Below are 21455 nucleotides of genomic sequence, written 5' to 3'. Positions count from 1 at the left end.
GCCAGGTAGACTCCTGCCCTCACTTGCCTCTGGACATGGAGACCCCCGCTCCCTGGTATCAGGGAGGGAGATGGAGGCTGCTGGTCACTCTTCTATTCACAGTAGATAAAAGGTCAGTTCTGACTCTGGGCCATTCACTTCCTGTTCCAGCTCCATGTGAAGGGTTGAGGCAAAAAGAGAGAGAGGCCCTCCCCAGGTCCTTTCTTAGTGAACCACAGGTTGGGAAGCGGGCTGGGATTTGGGGCAGTCCCTGGGATTCAAGATCCCATGAGGGCAGATTTTTGAAGGCCTCACTACTCGTGGTTCCCTGGCCAGAAGGATCAGCGTCTCATGGGAGCATGTAGAAACGCAGAGCCTCAGCCCTTCCCCAGATGTGCTAAGTGAGAATTTGCATTTTACGAAGACGCCTGGGGAATCCACATGAACTCTGAGGCACACTAGTCTCAGTCACATGAAGACTGGGATGTCTAAGCCTCCAAACCTAGGAGTGTGGTGGGTAGAACGTGAGCTCAGGAGTCAGACTGGTCAGAGTTCAAATCTTGGCTAACTAGGACTGGAGGTAAATTCAAATGCCACTTACCGGCCAGAAAGCGAGGAAGGCACTGGTGACCCTGCACCAGCTATGCTCCCTCCCTGAGCCTCAGCTGCCTCGTCTGCAGAATGGGATCGAGAGAGCCTATGTAACGTGAAAGCCGCTGGCACAGCACGAGGCTCCAGAAGTTTGAATTTCCACTTGGTCAATGCTACGTGCCCATACCTGGGTAGCATGGAACACCTCAACTTATTTCCCTAAACCTCCCCTACTCTCACCCTATTTCACATCCGTTTGCAAAAAGTCTAGAGCAGGTCCTTCTCTGCCCAGCTGAATTCCCTGGAACTCCCTGTGCATTAGAGAGCCTGGAGTATGGATGCTGCCATTGGAACATATCTGTCTTACCAGCAGTAAGATGGCCCATGTTACTGGAGCCAAGTACCACCCACAGGATCAAGCTTAATCTTCATGACAGTACCATGAGGATCCCCACTCTTTAGATGAGGAAACTGAGGTTCAGAGAGGAAAAGAATCCCAGGTCACATGGCTAGACGGTGGCAGAGCTGAGTGTCAAAGCCATACGCCTCCCAAGCCATGCTCTTCTCTCTCTTCAGTGTCCCTTTGTGGGGGAGCAGGATTCATAGTCACCTTCATATCCCTCCCCAGTCTCTACTGCACAGCACACACGGGAAGAATTCACTGCTTGCCTGAGCAGAGCAGGATTCTGGTTGAAAGTGGTGGTGGTGGTGAGGGGACTGGTCAGGGTTATGAGTGTGGCCAAGATTAAGGGGGCACTGGAGGCTGTGGTCAGGGTCAGGGCCACGCAGGCAAGAATACCAGGATGTGGTCAGGGCTGGTAGCAAGCGTACTGTGCTTCTCCGCTCTTAGCCTTGGGTTTCAGGTGGGTGATCTCAGGTTAAAGGCAGGCATGCTTTTGGGTTTTTGAGGATCTCCTTCTGGCCTCCCCGTGGAGCCTGAAGTGTCAGATGAGGGTCCTAGACTCTGCCCTTCCATTTCCTGGACCTGGTTCTATAGAGCCTCTCTGTCCCCTGTTCCCCCTAAATGTTGCTCCCACATGCCCAGATGCAAGGTTCCTCCAGGCATCACCCTAGACTTTTCCATCACTGCCCACCCCAACATATTCTGTAAGCAAGTGGGGTCCCCTGCCCAGGGCTGGCCCTGGAGGCTCAGTCTTGGGTTGAGAGGATGAGGCTCGATAAAGGCAGGTGTGAGGCAACACCAGGGGATGTTGGCAAAGCCGGCTGGGATAGGAAAGTCATCCGGCAACCTGCTCTGGGCAAGTTTCTGCTGCTGCTACTGCTGCTGCTGCTAAGGCGCTTCAGTCATGCCCGACTCTGTGCGACCCCAAAGACGGCAGCCCACCAGGCTCCCCCGTCCCTGGGATTCTCCAGGCAAGAACACTGGAGTGGGTGCCTTTATCAAATCACAGCGAATCTCCTAACCTGACAATCTGATCAAATCCTCCAGGAGCCGGTAATGCACTAACTCTTCCATCAGCACGTGTTCACCGTCTCCACAGGCAGTAGCCTTTAATGGGATGGAGGTGGGTGTCTGGGCCGGGGGGCGGGAAGGCCCACTGGCCTGGTGTCAGACCATGATCTGCATCCCTGGGATTGCTGTGGGAGCTGTGTGGGGCCAATGAACCAGTGTGGAGATGGATTCAGTGACTGATAATTTCAGACACGGAAAGCACTAAGGTGTGCTTGATATTCGTGTCAGACAAGCTGTGGTTTGGTTTCAGGCCCCTTTAGATCTTCAGAGGAATGGAAAAAGGAAGTGAAGAAGAAAGAGGGGCCCAGAGAGAGATAGAAGAGAGAAGATGACCTTCCAGGAATTCCCTTGAACTTCACGGAATGTGGCTATAAATGAAGGAACACAGGACATTACCTCCCTGCATGAGCCCCAGCTCCTGCTCCACCCCAGAGGGAGTCCCGAGGCTCTGAAATGAAATTAGAGCAGGACTATCAGGCTATCCTTGGGTCCCAGTGCCCCGTGCCTTCCCTGGCCAAGCGAGGAGGCAGTTTGCTAGGGGACAGCCTTTGGGACAGTCTGAGTAATGCTCTGAGCTGTGGGGACAGCCAAGGATGTGGGGACACAGGGTTTTAGCAGGGCTCCAACACTCTGGGAGCACAGTCACCACCTCAGTTCCCAGAATAGCAAGGCCAGTGCACCCCTGGGTACTTACAAACACCTCAATGGTGACAGAGACAGTGCTGTTCAGAGGAGGGTTGCCAGCGTCCTTCGCCATGACGGTCAGATAAATCAGCCCATTGGGTATCTGTTCATAATCCAGGGGGCGGCTCACGCTGATCACTGAAATGACAGGACAGGCCCCAGGCCCTCTGTAAGCAGACTTTACATGCCCATCTGGCCAGGGCTCCCCTTTGGACAGACAGGGTGTGGCTGGCTTGGCCTGGTTTTTCCCTTCTGCCTGTGAACTCCCAGAGCCTCATGGACTTGACTGAGGTTTACTGACTACTTGATCTGTGCCAGGCCCACTCTTGAGTCCAGCAGCTGGCAACTATTTTGGTGGTAAGGTAAGCCCCACTTTACAGATGAGGAAAGCAGGCTCAGAGAGGTTCAGTGTCTTCCCCAGAGACACACTGCACATGCCTGGACTTTCACCTTTTCCTTTCATGCTAAGCCATTCATTTTCAGTTTTGGGAAGGAAGACATACTGGCTTGGGAGTGGGGGCATAGGCAGTCTGCAAAGGCATTACCCACAATATTAAACTGCCACTTTCTATTTGGGAAACAAACACAATTACCACTTTAGTAATATAAAGCCCAAGGGTGGTTCTTCTTGCTGAGAAGGTGGTGAGGTGTGAGGGTGGCAGAGGTGTGGGACTGCTCAGCTTTTAAAAGCGGGCACAGATCTTACAGAGGCCCTTAGGCTGTAGCATCCTGAGCCAGGATGCAGCGTCTGCAGGTCCATGTCTCTGACACAACTGTGGGGTAGGAGGAGGAGTGAGTCCCACACTCAGAGTCACCCAGTGCCCATCTGCTCTGTCTTGGGGACACTGAGCTCATCTTCCAGCATTAGGGAAGCTTTGCGGAGGAGAGGACATCCAAATGATCTTAAAGCTAGCCAGAGGTAAAAGGGAAGCAGGGCAAAGGGGTGGGGAGGAAGGGCTTTCCCAGTGGAAGGAGCAGACTCTGCAAATCACAGAAATGGCCCCGTCAGGTGCGAGTGCAAGTGGTTCTCAGCAGCTGGACTCTGGTGGGGAGGCAGGTGCTGAAGGCAGCCAAGAGCCCGATCACAAGGGCCTGCCCGGACAGTTCTGCTGTGTGACTTTGGCAAATCGCCCTCTGTCTCTGGGGCTCGGAAGAAAAACAAGTGGTCTCTTGGGATCTTGGAGCTTGAGGTTGTTGCTGCTATTTCCTTCCTGGGCTCCTGGGATCAGGACCCACAGTGGGGCAGGTAGGGCAAGTTCCAGAGTATGGCAGGGAAAGGGAAAGGCCACTTCCAGGAAGGGCTGGGCAGTAGCCACAGCATACCCAAATGATGGGGAAGCTTGGCTAATAAGCCTCCCCCAACCCGCGCCCCCCACACACCACAGATCTGCCCAGACACCTTTTCTTAACAAAGACCTCACACACGGTGGTAACTTAAGAAGCCCAGCTGGCCACAAAACTAAGATCCAAAGATCTGGCTGATCAGAGACACAGATCTTGAGCCTATGAAAAGGTGACCCCATACCACATGCTGCTCCAGCCGACAGGAGCTGTGGGGCAGCTCCCCAAGTGGCCCAGGGTGTCTGGGAGGCAGAAGGGCCCCCTCCTGAGACAGGTGTGAAGTGCAGCCCTGTTCCCACCTGTCGACCCTCCTCCCCAGGCCGAGCCCTCACTCCCGCACGTACCACCATAGCCTTCATACACACTGATGTCGAAGTAGCTGCCGAAGGCAGAGGCATTGACGATGCTGTAGGTGATCTGGTTGTTGGGAGGCGAGTCTTCATCTGTTGCCTGGAAGGAAGACGGTGAACAGAGCCCATGAGCTTTCAGTGATGCTGGGGCCAGAAGAGGGTGGAAGGAAAGAAGGGCTGGACTCTCTCTGAGCACCCTTCTCTGGGTAATCCAGGCTCTCCTTGTCCCCAAGTTGAAGGCTACCCTCTGGCTCCCAGCAGACACACATGATGTAGGGGTGTGGAGGTATCCTGGAGAACCTAGAGGGCAGGCTGAAGGCCTAGAGGGAACAGAGGAAGTCTAGGCCTTATCCAGAGGATGAAAAGGGTCTCTACCACACCTGGCATGACCATCACCTAGACCCCTAGTCCCAACTGGACCTTCCTATGTACGGAGGCCTTCCCTGACCACTGGACTGGGTTAGGTCCTGTGCTGGACACCCCATTCGTCTCCTTCCTGATTATAGCCTGTCTACTTTCTGCCTTCCTTGTTCAGACTGTCAGCTCCATGTGAGAAGGAACTTCATTTCTTGACTGCAACTGATACTTAGAGTTCAGCCCAGTGTTTGGCACCCAGCAGATGTCTAATAAATGCAGGTTGAGATGGATGGATGCAAGGAGAGAAGATACTTGGAATGGGGTCAGGTATCCTCCTCCTCCTTGACTGTCTCTGGTGTGGCTGCATTAATTAGCTCTTCCCAAATGTCTCTGACCCTAGGAGCCTCCAGGGGCCTCCCTCCGGTCTGTGTGTAAGAGGAGCTGGGCAGGGAGGTGGGCAGGGTCCACTGCGGAGCCATGGCCATACTGGGTGGGCACGTGGTTGTGCCTTCTGTGTGTCCCCCATGCCCACCTCTTCCACCTTGCCCTTATCCCTGCCTCCTTCAGAAGTAAGTTCTTATTGGAGGCTCTGGGTCCTGTCACTCTGGGTTGGCAGAGTGAGGAAGGGGCATGAGATGTTAAGAAGTTTCTGATTACAGGTCACTGGCGTATGGTGGAGGGACTCACTGCAGGAGGAGGCCTGAAGCATGGAGCCCCAAGTTCTGGTCCTGGCTCTCTACTAATTCACTGGGCCTGCCTCTCCCTTCCTATTTCCCCTTCCGTGAACTGGGTTGTGTCCATGGTCTCTGGCTCCTTCCAGCCACAGCGGTACCTGACTGTAGGCTATCACTAAAGGGTTTGGATGGGGGGCTTTACACAAAGAACTGCTTGGCACTCACCAAGGGAGGTGCAGGGTGGTGACTGGAGACCTAAAGTCTAAGCCAAAGCAGACACTAGTCTTACCCAGTAACCAGGGATGCAAAGTGATGCTCAGAGGTGGGCCTGACACAGATGGAGAATGTGACCCCTGATCTGAGCAGAATCCCTCGTGGGTGGGTGTCAGCACTTCTTGCAGTGGCTCTACAAAGGGGTAGTCAAGGAGACGGCAGAGAGAGAGAAGGACAAGGGAAACAGATCAAATGGCACCCCGGTATCTTACCCGGAGTCGCACCAGCTGTGTGACGGAAGGCTCGTTCTCTCTCAGGGCGCCCACATAGGCATCCTTCTGGAAGGTGGGCACGTTGTCATTGACATCCAACACGTTGATCCTGACCCGGCCTGTGGTCTCCTCACCGCCCCCGTCCCGGGCAATGACCGTCAAGGTGAAGCGCTGGATGAGCTCGTAGTCCAGTCTGGCAATCAGCACAATGAGTCCTGTGTCCTTGTCCAGAGAGAACCTGTGTCAGGCCGGGAGGAGGAAGGGAAAGGACACCCTGGTTTAAAGCGGTTTGTGGATAAGGGCCTGCGTTTACCAGCCTGTCCTTGCCCAAGGTGATTAACAGAGAGACATTAACAAAGTCTGAAATTTGCCTTGTCATTTTCCCTAAATAAGAAGAGCAGCTATGTTTAACAGGAGGTGGTGGGCAGGGATCAGGACCACATGAGAGATGAATGATGGTCAGGTACTGAAAGGGCAGGAGTATGTTGATTTAATCAATAAGGAAACTTGGGCAGAATTATGCTCCTCTTGCTGTGGACAAGAGTTTCTGCCTACTGGAGATATTTAGATGTTAAGGAACTGCAGTGGTCAGAAATTCTTAAAACTGATACCACAGAAGTACAAAAGATTATTAGTGACTACTAAGAAAAATCACGGAGAAGGCAATGGCACCCCACTTCAGTACTCTCGCCTGGAAAATCCCATGGGCAGAGGAGCCTGGTAGGCTGCAGTCCATGGGGTTGCAAAGAGTCGGACACGACTGAGCGACTTCCCTTTCACTTTTCACTTTCATGCACTGGAGAAGGAAATGGCAACCCACTCCAGTGTTCTTGCCTGGAGAATCCCAGGGACGGAGGAGCCTGGTGGGCTGCCATCTATGGGGTCGCAGAGTCAGACACGACTGAAGTGACTTAGCAGCAGCAGCAAAAAAAATCATATGCCAACAAACCAAACAATCTAGAAGAAATGGATAAATTCCTAGAAACACACAGACTATCAAGATTAAATCATGAAGAAATAGAAAGTCTGAACACACTGGTTACTGATAAGGAGATAAACCCAATAGTCAAGAATATCTCCCAAACAAAAGTCCAAGACCAGGTGGATTCACTAGTGAACTCCATCAAAAATTTGAAGAACAATCAATTCCAATCCTTCTCAAACTCTCTCCCAAGAGAGAAGAGTAAGGAATACTTCCAAACTCATTTTATGAGTCCAGCTTTACCCTGACACCAAAACCAGATAAGGACAAGACAAGAAAATGACAGGCCACTATCCCGATGAACAAAGACGCAAAAACCTCAGAAAACATTACAGATCAAACCCAACAGAACGTTAAGAGGACCATACACCACGATCAAGTGGGATTTATTCCAGGGATGCAAAGATGGGTCAGCATCTGCAAATCAACGTGACGTGTGACACTAACACAGCAAAAGATTGTATCATATGATCATCTCACTAAACACAGAGTAAGGGCTTCCCTGGTGGCCTAGTGGTTAACAATCCACCTGTCAATGTAGGAGACGTAGGTCCAATCCCTGCTCTGGGAATATCCCACATGCTGTGTAGCAACTGAGCCCATGTGCCACAACTACCAAGCCAGTGCTTTAGAGGCGGTGAAGCACAACTACTGAGCCCACACTCTGTAACTACTGCAGCCTGTGCCCCTAGAGCCCACGCTCTGCAACAAGAGAAGCCACTGCAACAAGAAGCCCACACACCACAATGAAGAGCAGCTCCTGCTCACAACGAGAGAAAGCCTGTGTGCAGCAATGAAGACCCAGACTAGCTGAAAATAATGAATAAACCATCTTAAAAAACACAGAATAAGCATGTGGCAAAATCTGGTATACATTTATGATAACAACTGTCAACAAAATGGATATAGAGGAAAAGTACCTCAAGATAATAAAAGCCATATGTGACAAGCTCACAGCGAACATTATACTCAATGCTGAAAATCTGAAAGTTTTTTCTCTAAGATCAGGGACAAGATAATGATGCCCATTCTTGTCACTTTCATTCAACATAGAACTAGAAGTCCTAGCTACAACAATTAAGCAAGAAAAAAGAGGGCATTCAAATCAGAAGAGAAGTAAAACTTTCACTATTGACAGATGACATCATGTTATATGTAGAAAACCCAAATCACTCCACCAAAAAAAAAAAAAAGGTTAAAATCAAAGGAATGTGGTAAAGCTGCAGGATACAAAATCAATATACAAAAGTCTGTTCTGTTTCTTCATACTAATAATGAACTATCAGGAAGAAAAATTAGGAAAAAAGTCCCGCTTACAATTGCACACACATACACACACAAAAAAACCACAGTAAAATACTACCTAGGAATACATTTAACCAAAGAGGTGAAAACCTATACACTGAAAAATATGACATTGATGAGAGAGACTAAAAAAGACAAATAAAAAGATATTCCATGCTCATGGATTGAAAGAATTAATATGGCTAAAATGTCCATAGTACTTAAAGCAATCTGCAGATTCAACGCAATCTCTATCAAAATTCCAATGGCACTTTCCACAGAAATGGAACAATAATCCTAAAATTTGTGTGGAACCATAACAGAGCCAACCTAATCTTGAGAAAATAAAACAAAGCTAGAGCCATCACACTCCCTGATTTCAAACTATATTACAAAGTTACAGGAACCAAAACAGTATGGTATTGGCATAAAAGCAGACACACAGATCAGACGAACTCTGGTCTGAAGTGCTGGGTGGAGGCCTCTGTCTGAGGTACCCTATACATAGCAAGTGAAGCTAGATGAAGCACAAGGAAAAAAAAAGTTCTTTTTGGAAGATATGATGATGGAGTAGAAGGATGTGACCTTACCTCTTCTTACAAAAACACTAAAATCACAATTAACTGATGAACAACCATCAACAACAAGAATCTGGAACCTATCAAAAAGGATATCCTAGATCCAAACACAAAGAAGAAGTCACGACAAGATAGTAGGAGGGATGCACTGTGATAAAATCACATCCTATGCCTGCTGGGTGGAAAACAATTATATCATAGCAGTTCTCCCCTAGGAGTGAACGTTCTGAGCCCCGTGTCAGGCTCTCCAGCCTAGGAGCTTGGTGATGGGAAGAGAGGCCCCAGAGAATTTGGTTTTGAAGGCCATCAGGGTTTGACTGCAGAAATCCAAAGGACTGGGGGAAACAGAAACTCCACTCATGAAGTATGTCCACCAGGACCCAGGAAAAGAGTAGTACTCACATAAGAGCCTGGGCCACAACTGCCCGCTGGTACTGGAGGGCCTACTGTGAAGGTGGAGCGACTATGGCTTAACGCACAAAGACACTGGAGGCAGCAGTTCCGGGGAGCACTCACTGGGAGCCCTCTTGGAGGCAGCCATTTTCTCATTAAGGCCTGGCCCCAACAAAAGCCTGCAGGCTCCAGGGCTGGGACACCCCAAACCAAACAGGCAACAGTGTGGGGACACAGCCCCGCCTGTTAGCATACAGGCTGCCGGAAGTCTTCTTGACTCTCAGCAGTGTTAAAGAAGCGTGCAGCTATTATCTGTTTAAATATTTTCTCAGGTCCCGCACAGCTGCTCACTGAACACACCCCCTGACACGTCTCTGTCCACCAGAAGGACAAGATCCAGCCCCACCTGCCAGTAGGCAGGAACCACTTGCTCCCGTCAGCGAGTCTGCACAAGCCTCTCAGCCAGCCTCGTCCAACGGGAGGGCAGAAAGCAGAAGAAGAACTACAACCCTGCAGTCTGTAGAATAGAAACCACAATTACAGAAAGTTAGACAAAACGAGCCAGCAGAAGAATGTGTCCCAGATGAAGGTAACAGATAAAATCCTAGAAAAACAACTAAGTAAACAGGAGATAGGCAATCTACCCAAAAAAGAACTCAGAGTAATGATAGCAAAGATGTTCCTAGCTCTCAGGAAAATAATGGAGCCACAAATCAAGAAGACATAGGAAATATTTAACAAAGACCTAGGAGGACTAAAGAACGAACAAAGAGATGAACAATAAAGTATCTGAAATGAAAAACACACTAGAAGGGATCAATGGCAGAACAAATGAGGCAGAATGCAGATAATATGGAAGACAGAATGGCAGGAATCACTGCCACAGAACAGAAGAAAGGAAAAAGATGAAAAAGAAATTAAGACAGTCTAAGAGACCTCTGGGACAACATTAAATGCATCAACATTTGCATGATAGGGGTCCCAGAGGAGAAGAGAGAGAGAGAAAGGACCTGAGAAATATTTGAAGAGACAGTAGCTGCAAGTTTCTTTAACATGGGGAAAGAAACAGGCACCCAAGTCTAGGAAGCACAAAGAGTTCCGAAGAGGGGCTCTTTGGGAGTCTTTAAACCCAAAGAGAAAGATGCTGTGACATTAGTAATTAAATTGACAAAAAAATATTTAAAGTAACAAGAGAAAAGCAACAAATAACATAAAAGGGACTCTCATGAGTTTATCAGCTGATTGCTCAGGAGCAATTCTACGGGCCAGGGGGGAGTGGCACAATACACTTAAAGTTGAAAGAGAAGCACCCACAACCAAGAATACTTTACCCAGCAAGGCTCTCCTTCAGATTTAAGGCAGAAACCAGAAGCTTCACAGACAAGTAAAAGCTCAGAGAATTCAGCACCAACATTTTACAACAAATTCTAAAGGAATTCTCTAGGCAGAAAAGGTCTAAACTAGAAACAAAAAATTCATGAATGTGAAAACTCACCGGTAAAGACAAATATACAGAAACAGGTAAGAAATCATCCACACACAAATATGGTATCAAAACTAAGCAAGTGTGAGAATGCAGGATATGGGAAAAATATTTGCAAACAATGTAACTGACAAGGGATTAATCTCCAACATCTATCAGGTTGGCCAAAAAAGTTTGTTTGGGTTTTTCCATAAGACCCATTCAATATCACAGTAATCCAAGTCTATGCCCCAACCAGTAATGCTTAAGAAGCTGAACGGTTCTATGAAGACCTACAAGACCTTTTAGAACTAACACCCAAAAAAGATGTCCTTTTCATTAGAGGGGACTGGAATGCAAAAGTAGGAGGTCAAGAAACACCTGGAGTAACAGGCAAATTTGGCCTTGGTATACGGAATGAAGCAGGACCAAGACTAATAGAGTTTTGCCAAGAAAACGCATTGGTCATAGCAAACACCCTCTTCCAACAACACAAGAGAAGACTCTACACATGGACATCACCAGATGGTCAACACTGAAATCAGACTGATTATGTTCTTTGCAGCCAAAGATGGAGAAGCTCTATACAGTCAACAAAAACAAGACCGGGGGCTGACTGTGGCTCAGATCATGAACTCCTTATTACCAAATTCAGACTTAAATTGAAGAAAGTAGGGAAAATCACTATACCATTCAGATATGACCTAAATCAAATCCCTTATGATTATACAGTGGAAGTAAGAAATAGATTTAAGGGCCTAGATCTGACAGATAAGAGTGCCTGATGAACTATGGAATGGAAGGTTCATGACATTGTACAGGAGACAGGGATCAAGACCATCCCCATGGAAAAGAAATGCAGAAAAGCAAAATGGCTGTCTGGGGAGGCCTTACAAATAGCTGTGAAAAGAAGAGAAGCGAAAAGCAAAGGAGAAAAGGAAAAATATAAGCATCTGAATGCAGAGTTCCAAAGAAGAGCAAGAAGAGATAAGAAAGCCTTCCTTAGCGATCAATGCAAAGAAATAGAAGAAAACAACAGAATGGGAAAGACTAGGGATCTCTTCAAGAAAATTAGAGATACCAAGGGAACATTTCATGCAAAGACGGGCTCGATAAAGGACAGAAATGATATGGACCTAACAGAAACAGAAGATATTAAGAAGAGGTGGCAAGAATACACAGAAGAACCTTACAAAAAAGATCGTCACGACCCAGATAATCACGATGGTGTGATCACTCACCTAGAGCCAGACATCCTGGAATGTGAAGTCAAGTGGGCCTTAGAAAGCATCACTATGAGCAAAGCTAGTGGAGGTGATGGAATTCCAGGTTGAGCTATTCCAAATCTTGAAAGATGATGCTGTGAAAGTGCTGCACTCAATATGCCAGCAAATTTGGAAAACTCAGCAGTGGCCACAGGACTGGAAAAGGTCAGTTTTCATTCCAATCTCAAAGAAAGGCAATGCCAAAGAATGCTCAAACTACCACACAATTGCACTCATCTCACATGCTAGTAAAGTAATGCTCAAAATTCTCCAAGCCAGGCTTCAGCAATATGTGAACCGTGAGCTTCCTGATGTTCAAGCTGGTTTTAGAAAAGGCAGAGGAACCAGAGATCAAATTGCCAACATCTGCTGGATCATGAAAAAAGCAAGAGTTCCAGAAAAACATCTATTTCTGCTTTATTGACTATGCCAGAGCCTTTGACTGTGTGGATCACAATAAACTGTGAAAAATTCTGAAAGAGATGGGACTATCAGACCACCTGACCTGCCTCTTAAGAAATCTGTATGCAGGTCAGGAAGCAACAGTTAGAACTGGACATGGAATAACAGACTGGTTCCAAATAGGAAAAGGAGTACGTCAAGGTTGTATATTGTCACCCTGCTTATTTAATTTATATGCAGAGTACATCATGAGAAACGCTGGACTGGAGGAAACACAAGCTGGAATCAAGATTGCCGGGAGAAATATCAATAACCTCAGATATGCAGATGACACCAGCCTTATGGCAGAAAATGAAGAGGAACTAAAAAGCCTCTTGATGAAAGTGAAAGTGGAGAGTGAAAAAGTTGGCTTAAAGCTCAACATTCAGAAAACGAAGATCATGGCATCCGGTTCCATCATTTCATGGGAAATAGATGGGGAAACAGTGGAAACAGTGTCAGAATTTATTTTTTTGGGCTCCAAAATCACTGCAGATGGTGACTGCAGCCACGAAATCAAAAGATGTCTACTCCTTGGAAGGCAAGTTATGACCAACCTAGATAGCATATTCAAAAGCATTACTTTGCCAACAAAGGTCCGTCTAGTCAAGGCTATGGTTTTTCCTGTGGTCATGTATGGATGTGAGAGTTGGACTGTGAAGAAGGCTGAGCGCCAAAGAATTGATGCTTTTGAACTGTGGTGTTGGAGAAGACTCTTGAGAGTTCCTTGGACTGCAAGGAGATCCAACCAGTCCATTCTGAAGGAGATCAGCCCTGGGATTTCTTTGGAGGGAATGATGCTGAAGCTGAAACTCCAGTACTTTGGCCACCTCATGCGAAGAGCTGACTCATTGGAAAAGACTCTGATGCTGGGAGGGATTGGGGGCAGGAGGAGAAGGGGACGACAGAGGATGAGATGGCTGGATGGCATCGCTGACTCGATGGACATGAGTGTGAGTGAACTCCGAGAGTTGGTGATGGACAGGGAGGCCTGGCGTGCTGCATGCAGTTCATGGGGTCGCAAAGAGTCGGACACGACTGAGAGACTGAACTGAACTGAACTGATAAGATCCAAATAAACATTTCTCCAAGGAAGACATACAGATGGCCAAGAGGCACATGAATAAACGCTTAACACTGATAATTATCAGAGAAATGCAAACCAAAACTACAATGAGATATCACCTCACACCAGTCAGAATGGCTATCCTCAAAAAGTCTACAAACAATAAATGCTGGAGAAGGTGTGGAGAAAAGGGAACATTTTTACACTGTTGGTGGGAATCTAAATTGGTACAATTACTATGGAGAACTCTATGGAGTTTCCTTAAAAAACTAAAAATAGAGCTGCCATATGATCCAGCAATTCCACTCTTGGATATATACATGGAGAAAACCATAATTTGAGAACATACATGCACCGCAGTGTTCACTGCAGCACTATTTATAGTAGCCAAGGAATGGAAGCAACTTAAATGTCCTTTGATAGAGGAATGGATAAAGAAGATGTGGTACATATGTATGATGGGATATTATTCAGCTGTTAAAAAGAAAGCAATCATGCCATTTGCAGCAACATGGATGGGCCTAGAGATTATCACACAAATGAACAAATCAAACAGAGAAAGACAAATATCATATGATATCACGTACTTGGAATCTAAAAAAATTACAAATGAATTTATTTACAAAACAGAAGCAGACTCACAGACTTAGAAAAGAAACTTATAGTTACTAAAGGGGAAAGGCAGGGGGTGAGGGAAGGGATAAATTGGAGTTGGGGGTTAACATATATACACTACTATATATGAAACACAAAATCAACAAGAACCTACTGTTTAGCCCAGGGAAGTCTACTCAATATTCTGTAATAAACTATATGAGAAAAGAATCTGAAAAGGAATGGATATATATATATATATATATTTTTTTTTTCTTTTTGTATAATGGAATCACTTTGCTGTACATCTGAAACTAACAGAATATTATAAGCAACTATACTACAGTATAAAATAAAAATTAAATTAAAAAAGAAACACAGGAAGAATTAAACCAGGCTACTATTTTACACCATGTACAAAATCAATTCAAAATAGGTTAAAACCTTCTATGAGAGACTCAAAACCACAAAACTAGAAGGAAAGGTAAGGATGACTTTTTGGACTTGACACAGACAGCAAAGGCAACAAAATAATAAACAAACAAGTGGGACTACATTAAACTAAAATGCTTGTGAGAGCAAAAGAGGCCACCAACAAAATCAAAAGACAACATACAAACTAGAAGATTTTTGCAAATCATGTATTTGGCAAAGCATTCATATCCAAAATATGCATGTAAAGATCTCATATAACTCAACAGCAAAAAAAGAAAAAAAACCACAACAGAAAACCAAACTAATTTAAAAATGGGCAGAGGCTTTGTGTAGTTATTTTTCCAAAGGAGGTATACAAATGGCCAACAGGCACACAAAAAGACGCTCAAATCACTAATCATCAGGGAACTGCAAATCAAAACACAGTCAGATATTACCTCACACCTCTCAGAATGGCAATCACCAAAAAAAAACCCCAAGATGTAACAAGTGTTGGCAAAAATGTGAAAAAAAGGGAACCCTTGTGAACTGTTGGTGGGAATATAAATTAGGGAAGCCACTATAGAAAACAGTATGGAGGTTCCTAAAAAACTAAAAACAGAGCTACCATATGATTCAGCAATCCCACCACTGGGCATTTATCTAAAAAAAACAAAAACACTAACTTGAAAAGATATCTGCAACCCACGTTCACTGCAGCATTATTCACAACTGTCAAGGTATGGGAACAATGTAAGTGTCCATCAAAGAATGACGGATAAAGAAAATGTGGTGTGTGTATAACACACACAATATTATTCAGCCATAAAAGAAGGAAATCCTGCCATCTGTGACATGAAGAGGGCTCCTAAGGGCAGTATGCTAAGTAAGGGCAGTATGAAATAAAAAAGTGAAAGACAAATATCATATTATCTCACTTATACATGCAATCTAAAACAAAGAGTCGCTCAGTCGTGTCCGACTCTTGTGACTCGATGGACTGTAGCCCGCCAGGCTCCTCTGTCCATGGGATTTCTCAGGCAAGAATACTGGAGTGGGTTGCCATTTCCTTCTCCAGGGAATCTTCCTGACTCAGGGATCAAACTCACCTATGAGTATGTTGCCTGCATTGGCAGGGGGATTCTTTACTGTCTTAGCTACCAGGGAAGCCAACAATAAACACAGAGTTCCTAAACACAGAAAACATTGGTGGTTGCTAGAGGTAGGGTATATTGCAGGGGTGGATGGGAATAACAAGTAGGGGGTCACCAAGTACAAACCTCTAAATGTCACGAGGATGTAATACACAGCATGGTCACAATCCTTAATAATACTGTATTACACATGTGAAAGTTGCTGAGAGTAGACGCCTTATCACAGGAAAAAATTGTAACTATGTACAGTGATGGATGTTAACTAGACTTACTGCAGTGATCATTTTGCAACATATATTGAATGACTAGGTTGAACACCTGAATGTAATATTACATGTAATTGTACCTCAAAAAAAAAATAACATATATTGGGGAAATTAAAAAAGAAATCCTTCCATCCAGGCAGTTTTGCACCAAAATGTTTTGAAAAGGCAGCAGAGCCTCCAGCAAGGGGAGGGGTGGCTGGTCCTCTCTTGGGAGCATGTCTTCCACTCGAGGGACCGAGCCTTGAGTAAGTGGCTGGCTAATGTCTCCCAGGGAGCAGTAAGGTCCAGTGACACCATCCTTCCATCTTCCTCCTCTAAACATTTCCTCAGGAACCTCCTCTGAGCTTGTCCACAGTTGCCAGCCACCAAGCCTGTGAGGTCCTGGCTCTGAGACCAGGAAAGTCCTAAGCCCAGAAGATGGGAAAAGATGAGACAAATCCAAGATGATTAGAACAAGGCCACATGAACCTGGGTGTCCCAAGGGACAGGGGCATCCTGTGCACTGGCCCTACTCTTGGTTCCTTCCTTTCATCTGGAGAGTAGCTGAGGATTGTTAGGTACACCTAACAGTCTCTGTCTCCTGGTCATTTATATGGAACTGGGACCAGTAATCCAAGCTGACAGCAACTGTCTTACTCATTATGTTGGGCTTCCAGATGTATCAGACACTTCGTTTTCAGAAACAGACATGCTTTCTGAATTCAACCTGGCTTTCGATCATGTAGAAAATAAGAGGGCTTCACCTTGGCTCAGTTTAACTGAAGACAAGGGGAAAAGATGGCTCAGAACCTTGGTGGGTGACAGAGCAAAGCTGGCACAGGTCAGGGGTGAGCTCACCCACCCACCTAATGGTCGAGGCACTTTGAGAGCAACTTCCTGCTGTAGGCTGTGTACCCTGGTGATGAAGACCAAATGCTGAGTCCTGGCTCTGGCACTTATCAGCCAAGTGCCTCTGGGCAAGTAACACAGCCTCTCTGGGCTATAGTTTCCCATCTGTAAAGTGGGGATAATAAGAGAGCTTAGCACCAAGTTCCTGCAGCATTTAGTTGTGAGGATTACATCACATCACACTGGCAAAGCACTTGAAAAAGAGCCTGACGAATAGTGAGGGCTTCCTAGATACAGCCACTGCTGTTGCTGCTGGTGTAATGTCAGCAGTGTTTCCGAAGTGACAGTGAAAGTCGCTCAGTTGTGTCCGACTCTTTGCAATCCCATGGACTGTAGTTCCTCCAGGCTCTTCTATCCAAGGAATTCTCCAGACCAGAACACTTGAGAGGGTAATCATTCCCTTCACCAGAGGATCTTCCCAAACCAGGGACTGAACGCAGGACTCCCAAATTGCAGGCAGATTCTTTACCATCTGAGCCACCAGGGAAGCTCAAGAATACTGGAGTGGGTAGCCTATCACTTCCCCAAAGGATTCTTGACCCAGGAATCGAACCGTGGTCTCCTGCATTGCAGGTAGATTCTTTACCATCTGAGGTCCCAAGGAATTTATTCCCAAAGATGGTGGAGTAGAAGAAATGAGTTCACATCCTTTCAGGAAAACACCAAAAATCATAACTAACTGCTGAACAATCACCATCAAAAAAAAAGACTCAACCTACTAAAAAAAAAAAAAAAAAAAGAGGGCTTCCATGGTGGCTCAGTGATAAAGAATCTGCCTGCAATGCAGGAGACCTGGGTTTAATCCCTGGGTTGGGAAGATCCCCTGGAGAATGGCATGGCAACCCACTCCAGTATTCTTGCCTGGAGAATTCCCATGGATGGAGGAGCCTGGCTGGCTATAGTCCATAGGGTTGCAAAGAGTCAGACATGATTGAAGCGACTTTAGCAGCATTAAAAAAGATACTTTACATCCAAAGTAATGTAGAAGCCACAACACACTGGTAGTAGGGGTGCTTTCATGATGTAACTAAATCCCATACCTACTGGGCAGGTGACTCACAAACTGGAAAACAATTATATTGCATAAAATAATTATACTCCCACAAGAGTGAGAGTCCTGAGCACCACACCAGGCTTCCCAACCTGGAGGTATGGCATCAGGAGGAGCTCTCAGAGCAGTTGGCTTTGAAGGCCATTGGGCTTGAGTACAGGAGTTCCATGGGACAAGGGGAAACAGAGACTCCACTCTCGGAGGATGCACACAAAGTTTCCTGTGCACTGGGACCCTGGACAAAGAAGCCGGGGCCGGACCTACTTGGAGGTCTTGGAGGATCTCCTGGAGAGGTGGAGGTCGGCTCTGGCTCACAGTGGAGGCAAGGACACCAGAGGTAGAAGCCTCAGGGAATATTCATTGGCATGAACTCTCCTGAAAGTCACCATTTTGGCACGAAGACCTAGCCCTACCTATCTAACAGCCTACAGGCTCCAGTGCTGGGACACCTCAGGTCAAACAACCAACACGATGGGAACACAGCCCAATTCATCAGCAGACAGGCTGCCTAAAGCTATCCTGATCCCACAGCCACCTCTAAACACAGTCTTTCACATGGTCCTGCCCATCAGAGGGATGAGACTCAGCTGTACCAACCAGTGGGCAAGCACCAGTCTTTCCCACCAGGAAGTCTCCACAAGCCTCTGGATCAACCTCACCCACAAGGGGCAGACACCAGCAGCAAAAGAAGCTTACAATCCTGCAGCCTGAAGAAAAAGGTCACAAACAGAGAAAGTTAGACAAAATGAGATGGCAGAGGAACATGTTACATATGAAAGAACAAGACAAAACTCCGGAAGACCAACTAAGTAAAGTAGAGATAGGCAATCTTTCTGAAACAGAATTCAGAATAATGATACCAAAGATGATCCCCAAGACCTTGGAAAAAGAATGGAAGCAAAGAGCCAGAAGACACAAGATATGCTTAAGAAAGACCTAGAAGTACTAAAGAACAGAGTTGAACAATACAGTAACTGGAATGAAAAATACACTAGAAAGAATCAATAGGAAAATAAATGAGGCAGAAGAACAGTAAGAGAGGTGTAAGATAGAGTGATGGAAATCACTGCAGTAGAAGAGAATAAAGAAAAAAGAATGAAAAGAAATGAGGACAGTTTCAGAGACCTCAGGGACAACATTAAACACACCAACATTTGGATTTTAGGGGTCCCAGACGAAGAGAGAGAAAGGGCTGAGAAAATATTTGAAGAGATTAGAGCCAAAAACTTCCCTAACGTGGGAAAGGAAACACTCACATTCAGGACATGCAGAGTTCCATATAGGATAAGACCAAGGAGGAACACGTCAAGACACATAGTAATTAAACTGACAAAAAGTAAAGACAGAGAAAAAATACTAAAAGTAGCAAGAGAAAAAAAAATTATAAGGGAATACCCATTAGATTATCAGCTGATTTTTCAGCAGAAACTCTGCAGGCCAGAAGGGAGTGGCATGATATAGTTAAAATGATGAGAGGGATAAATCTACAACTAAGAATACTCTACCCAGTAAGGCTTTCATTCATATTCAATGGATAAATCAAAAGCTTTACAGATAAGCAAAAGCTAAAAGAATTCAGCACCACCAAACCAGCTATATGACAAATTCTAACGGAACCTCTCTGGGTGGAGAAGAAAAGGCCATAATTAGAGACAAGAAAATTATAAATGTGAAAGCTCAGCAGTAGAGACAAACACAGAGCAAAAGTAGGAAATCACCCACAGACAAACACGGTATCGAAACCAGCGAGCTCGAGAAGACAAGAGGACAAATGCAGGACACTGGGAACGCATTTGACATTAAGAGACCAGAAACTTTAAACACTCTTGTTTATACATAGATTGCTGCATCAAAACCTCACAGTAACCACAAACCAAAAATCCACAATAGAAAGATCTACAACACACAAAAGAAAGTAATCCAAACACGAAACTAAGGATAGTCATCAAATCACAAAAGAGAACAAATGAGGAAGGGAACAAAAAAACCTACAGAAACAAATCCCAATCAACCAACAAAATGGCAATGAGAACGTAATTATCAAAGATTACCTTAAATGTAAATTGACTAAATGTTCCAACCCAAAGACATAGACTGGTTGAATGGATACTAAAAAGAGACCCATATATATGCTATCTTGGAGGAGGAAATGGCAACCCACTCCAGAATTCTGGCCTGGAGAATCCCATGGACACATTAGCCTGGTGGGCTACGGTCCATGGGGTCACAACAGCTGGAAATGACTGAAGCAACTCGGCATGCACACATGCTCTCTAAAAGAGGCCCACTTCAGATCTAGGAACAGAGACAGACTGAAACTGGAAGGATGGAGAAAGGTATTCCATGCAAATGAAAATCAAAAGACAGCTGGAGTAGCAATACTGACATCAGACAAAAGAGACTTTAAAACGAAGACTGCTATAACAGACAAAGAAGGACACTACATAACGATCAAGGGATTAATTCAAGAAGAAGATATAACAATGATAAATATATAGGCACCCAGCATAGGAGAACCTCAGTATATAAGCCAAATGCTAACGGCCATAAGAGAGGAAATCGACAGAAACACAATAATAGTGGGGGACTTTAACACTCCACTTACATCAGTGGACAGGTCAACCAGACAGAAAATCAATAAGGGGACAAACACAGACCTTAAATGACACAGTTGACTACATGGATTTATTTGATATTTATAGAAAATTCCATCAAAGTGAGCAGAATACATTTTCTTCTCAAGTGCACATTGGAACATTCTCTAGGATAGATCTCATGCTGGGCCACAAAGAAAGCCTCACTAAATTTAAGAAAGGTAAAAACATATCAAGCATCTTTTTAGACCACAATGCTATGAGATTAGTAATCAACTACAGAAAAAAAAAAAAAACCCTGTAAAAACACAAACACGTGGAGGCTAAACAATATGTTAGTAAACAACTGATGGATCACTGAATAAATTAAAGTGAAAATTTTCAAAAATCCCTAGAGACTGACAACAAAAACACAATTCAAAACCAATGGGATGCAGCAAAAACAGTTCTAAGAGACAAGTTTGTGGCAATACACTCTCACCTCAAGAACCAAGACAAATCTCAAATAAACAACCCAACCTTACACCTAAAGCAACTAGAGAGAGAACAAACAAAACCCAAAGTGAGAAGGAAAGAAATCATAAAGATCAGAGCAGAAATATAAAAAATATAGAGACAAAGAAAATAATAGAAAAGAACAATGAAACTAAAATCTGGTTTTCTGGAAAGATAAACAAAACAAAACTGGTAAACCTTTAGCCAGACTCGTCAAAAAAAAAGGGAGAGAGCTCAAATCAATAAAATCAGAAATGAAAAGAAGTTACAACTGACACCACAGAAATGCAAAGGATCATAACAGAGCACATCAAGCAACTACATGCCAATAAAATGGACAACCCAGAAGACATGGACAAATTCTTAGAAAGGTACTATCTCCCAAAACTGAACCAGGAAGAAACAGAAAATACGAACAGATGAATCACAAGTATTGAAATTGAAACTGATTTAAAAACGTCCAGCAAACAAAAGTCCAGGACCAGATGTCTTCACAGGCAAATTCTATCAAGCATTTAGAGAAGAGTTAACCACTTATCCTTCTGAAACTCTCCTGAAAAATTGCAGAGGAAGGACAACTCCCAAGCTCATTC

The 21455-nt window shown here is 45.1% G+C and overlaps 1 protein-coding gene across 3 annotated transcripts in view; it reads right to left on the bottom strand.

Annotated features, from left to right (window-relative positions):
• LOC109553682 (cadherin-23-like) overlaps nt 1-21455 on the bottom strand; it is a 392820-nt gene that overhangs the window by 60364 nt on the left and 311001 nt on the right. For all 3 annotated transcript variants that reach the window (XM_070781989.1, XM_070781991.1, XM_070781990.1), the window contains 3 exons: nt 5936-6173; nt 4414-4519; nt 2739-2866 (listed from right to left, as the gene is read on the bottom strand). In XM_070781989.1, the coding sequence (XP_070638090.1) occupies nt 2739-2866; nt 4414-4519; nt 5936-6173 (472 nt within the window). The remainder of the gene's footprint in view (nt 1-2738; nt 2867-4413; nt 4520-5935; nt 6174-21455) is intronic.

This window comes from Bos indicus, chromosome 28 (assembly GCF_029378745.1).
Source record: "Bos indicus isolate NIAB-ARS_2022 breed Sahiwal x Tharparkar chromosome 28, NIAB-ARS_B.indTharparkar_mat_pri_1.0, whole genome shotgun sequence".
Classification (NCBI taxonomy): domain Eukaryota; kingdom Metazoa; phylum Chordata; class Mammalia; order Artiodactyla; family Bovidae; genus Bos; species Bos indicus.
This window is presented reverse-complemented; position numbering and strand designations above follow the sequence as displayed.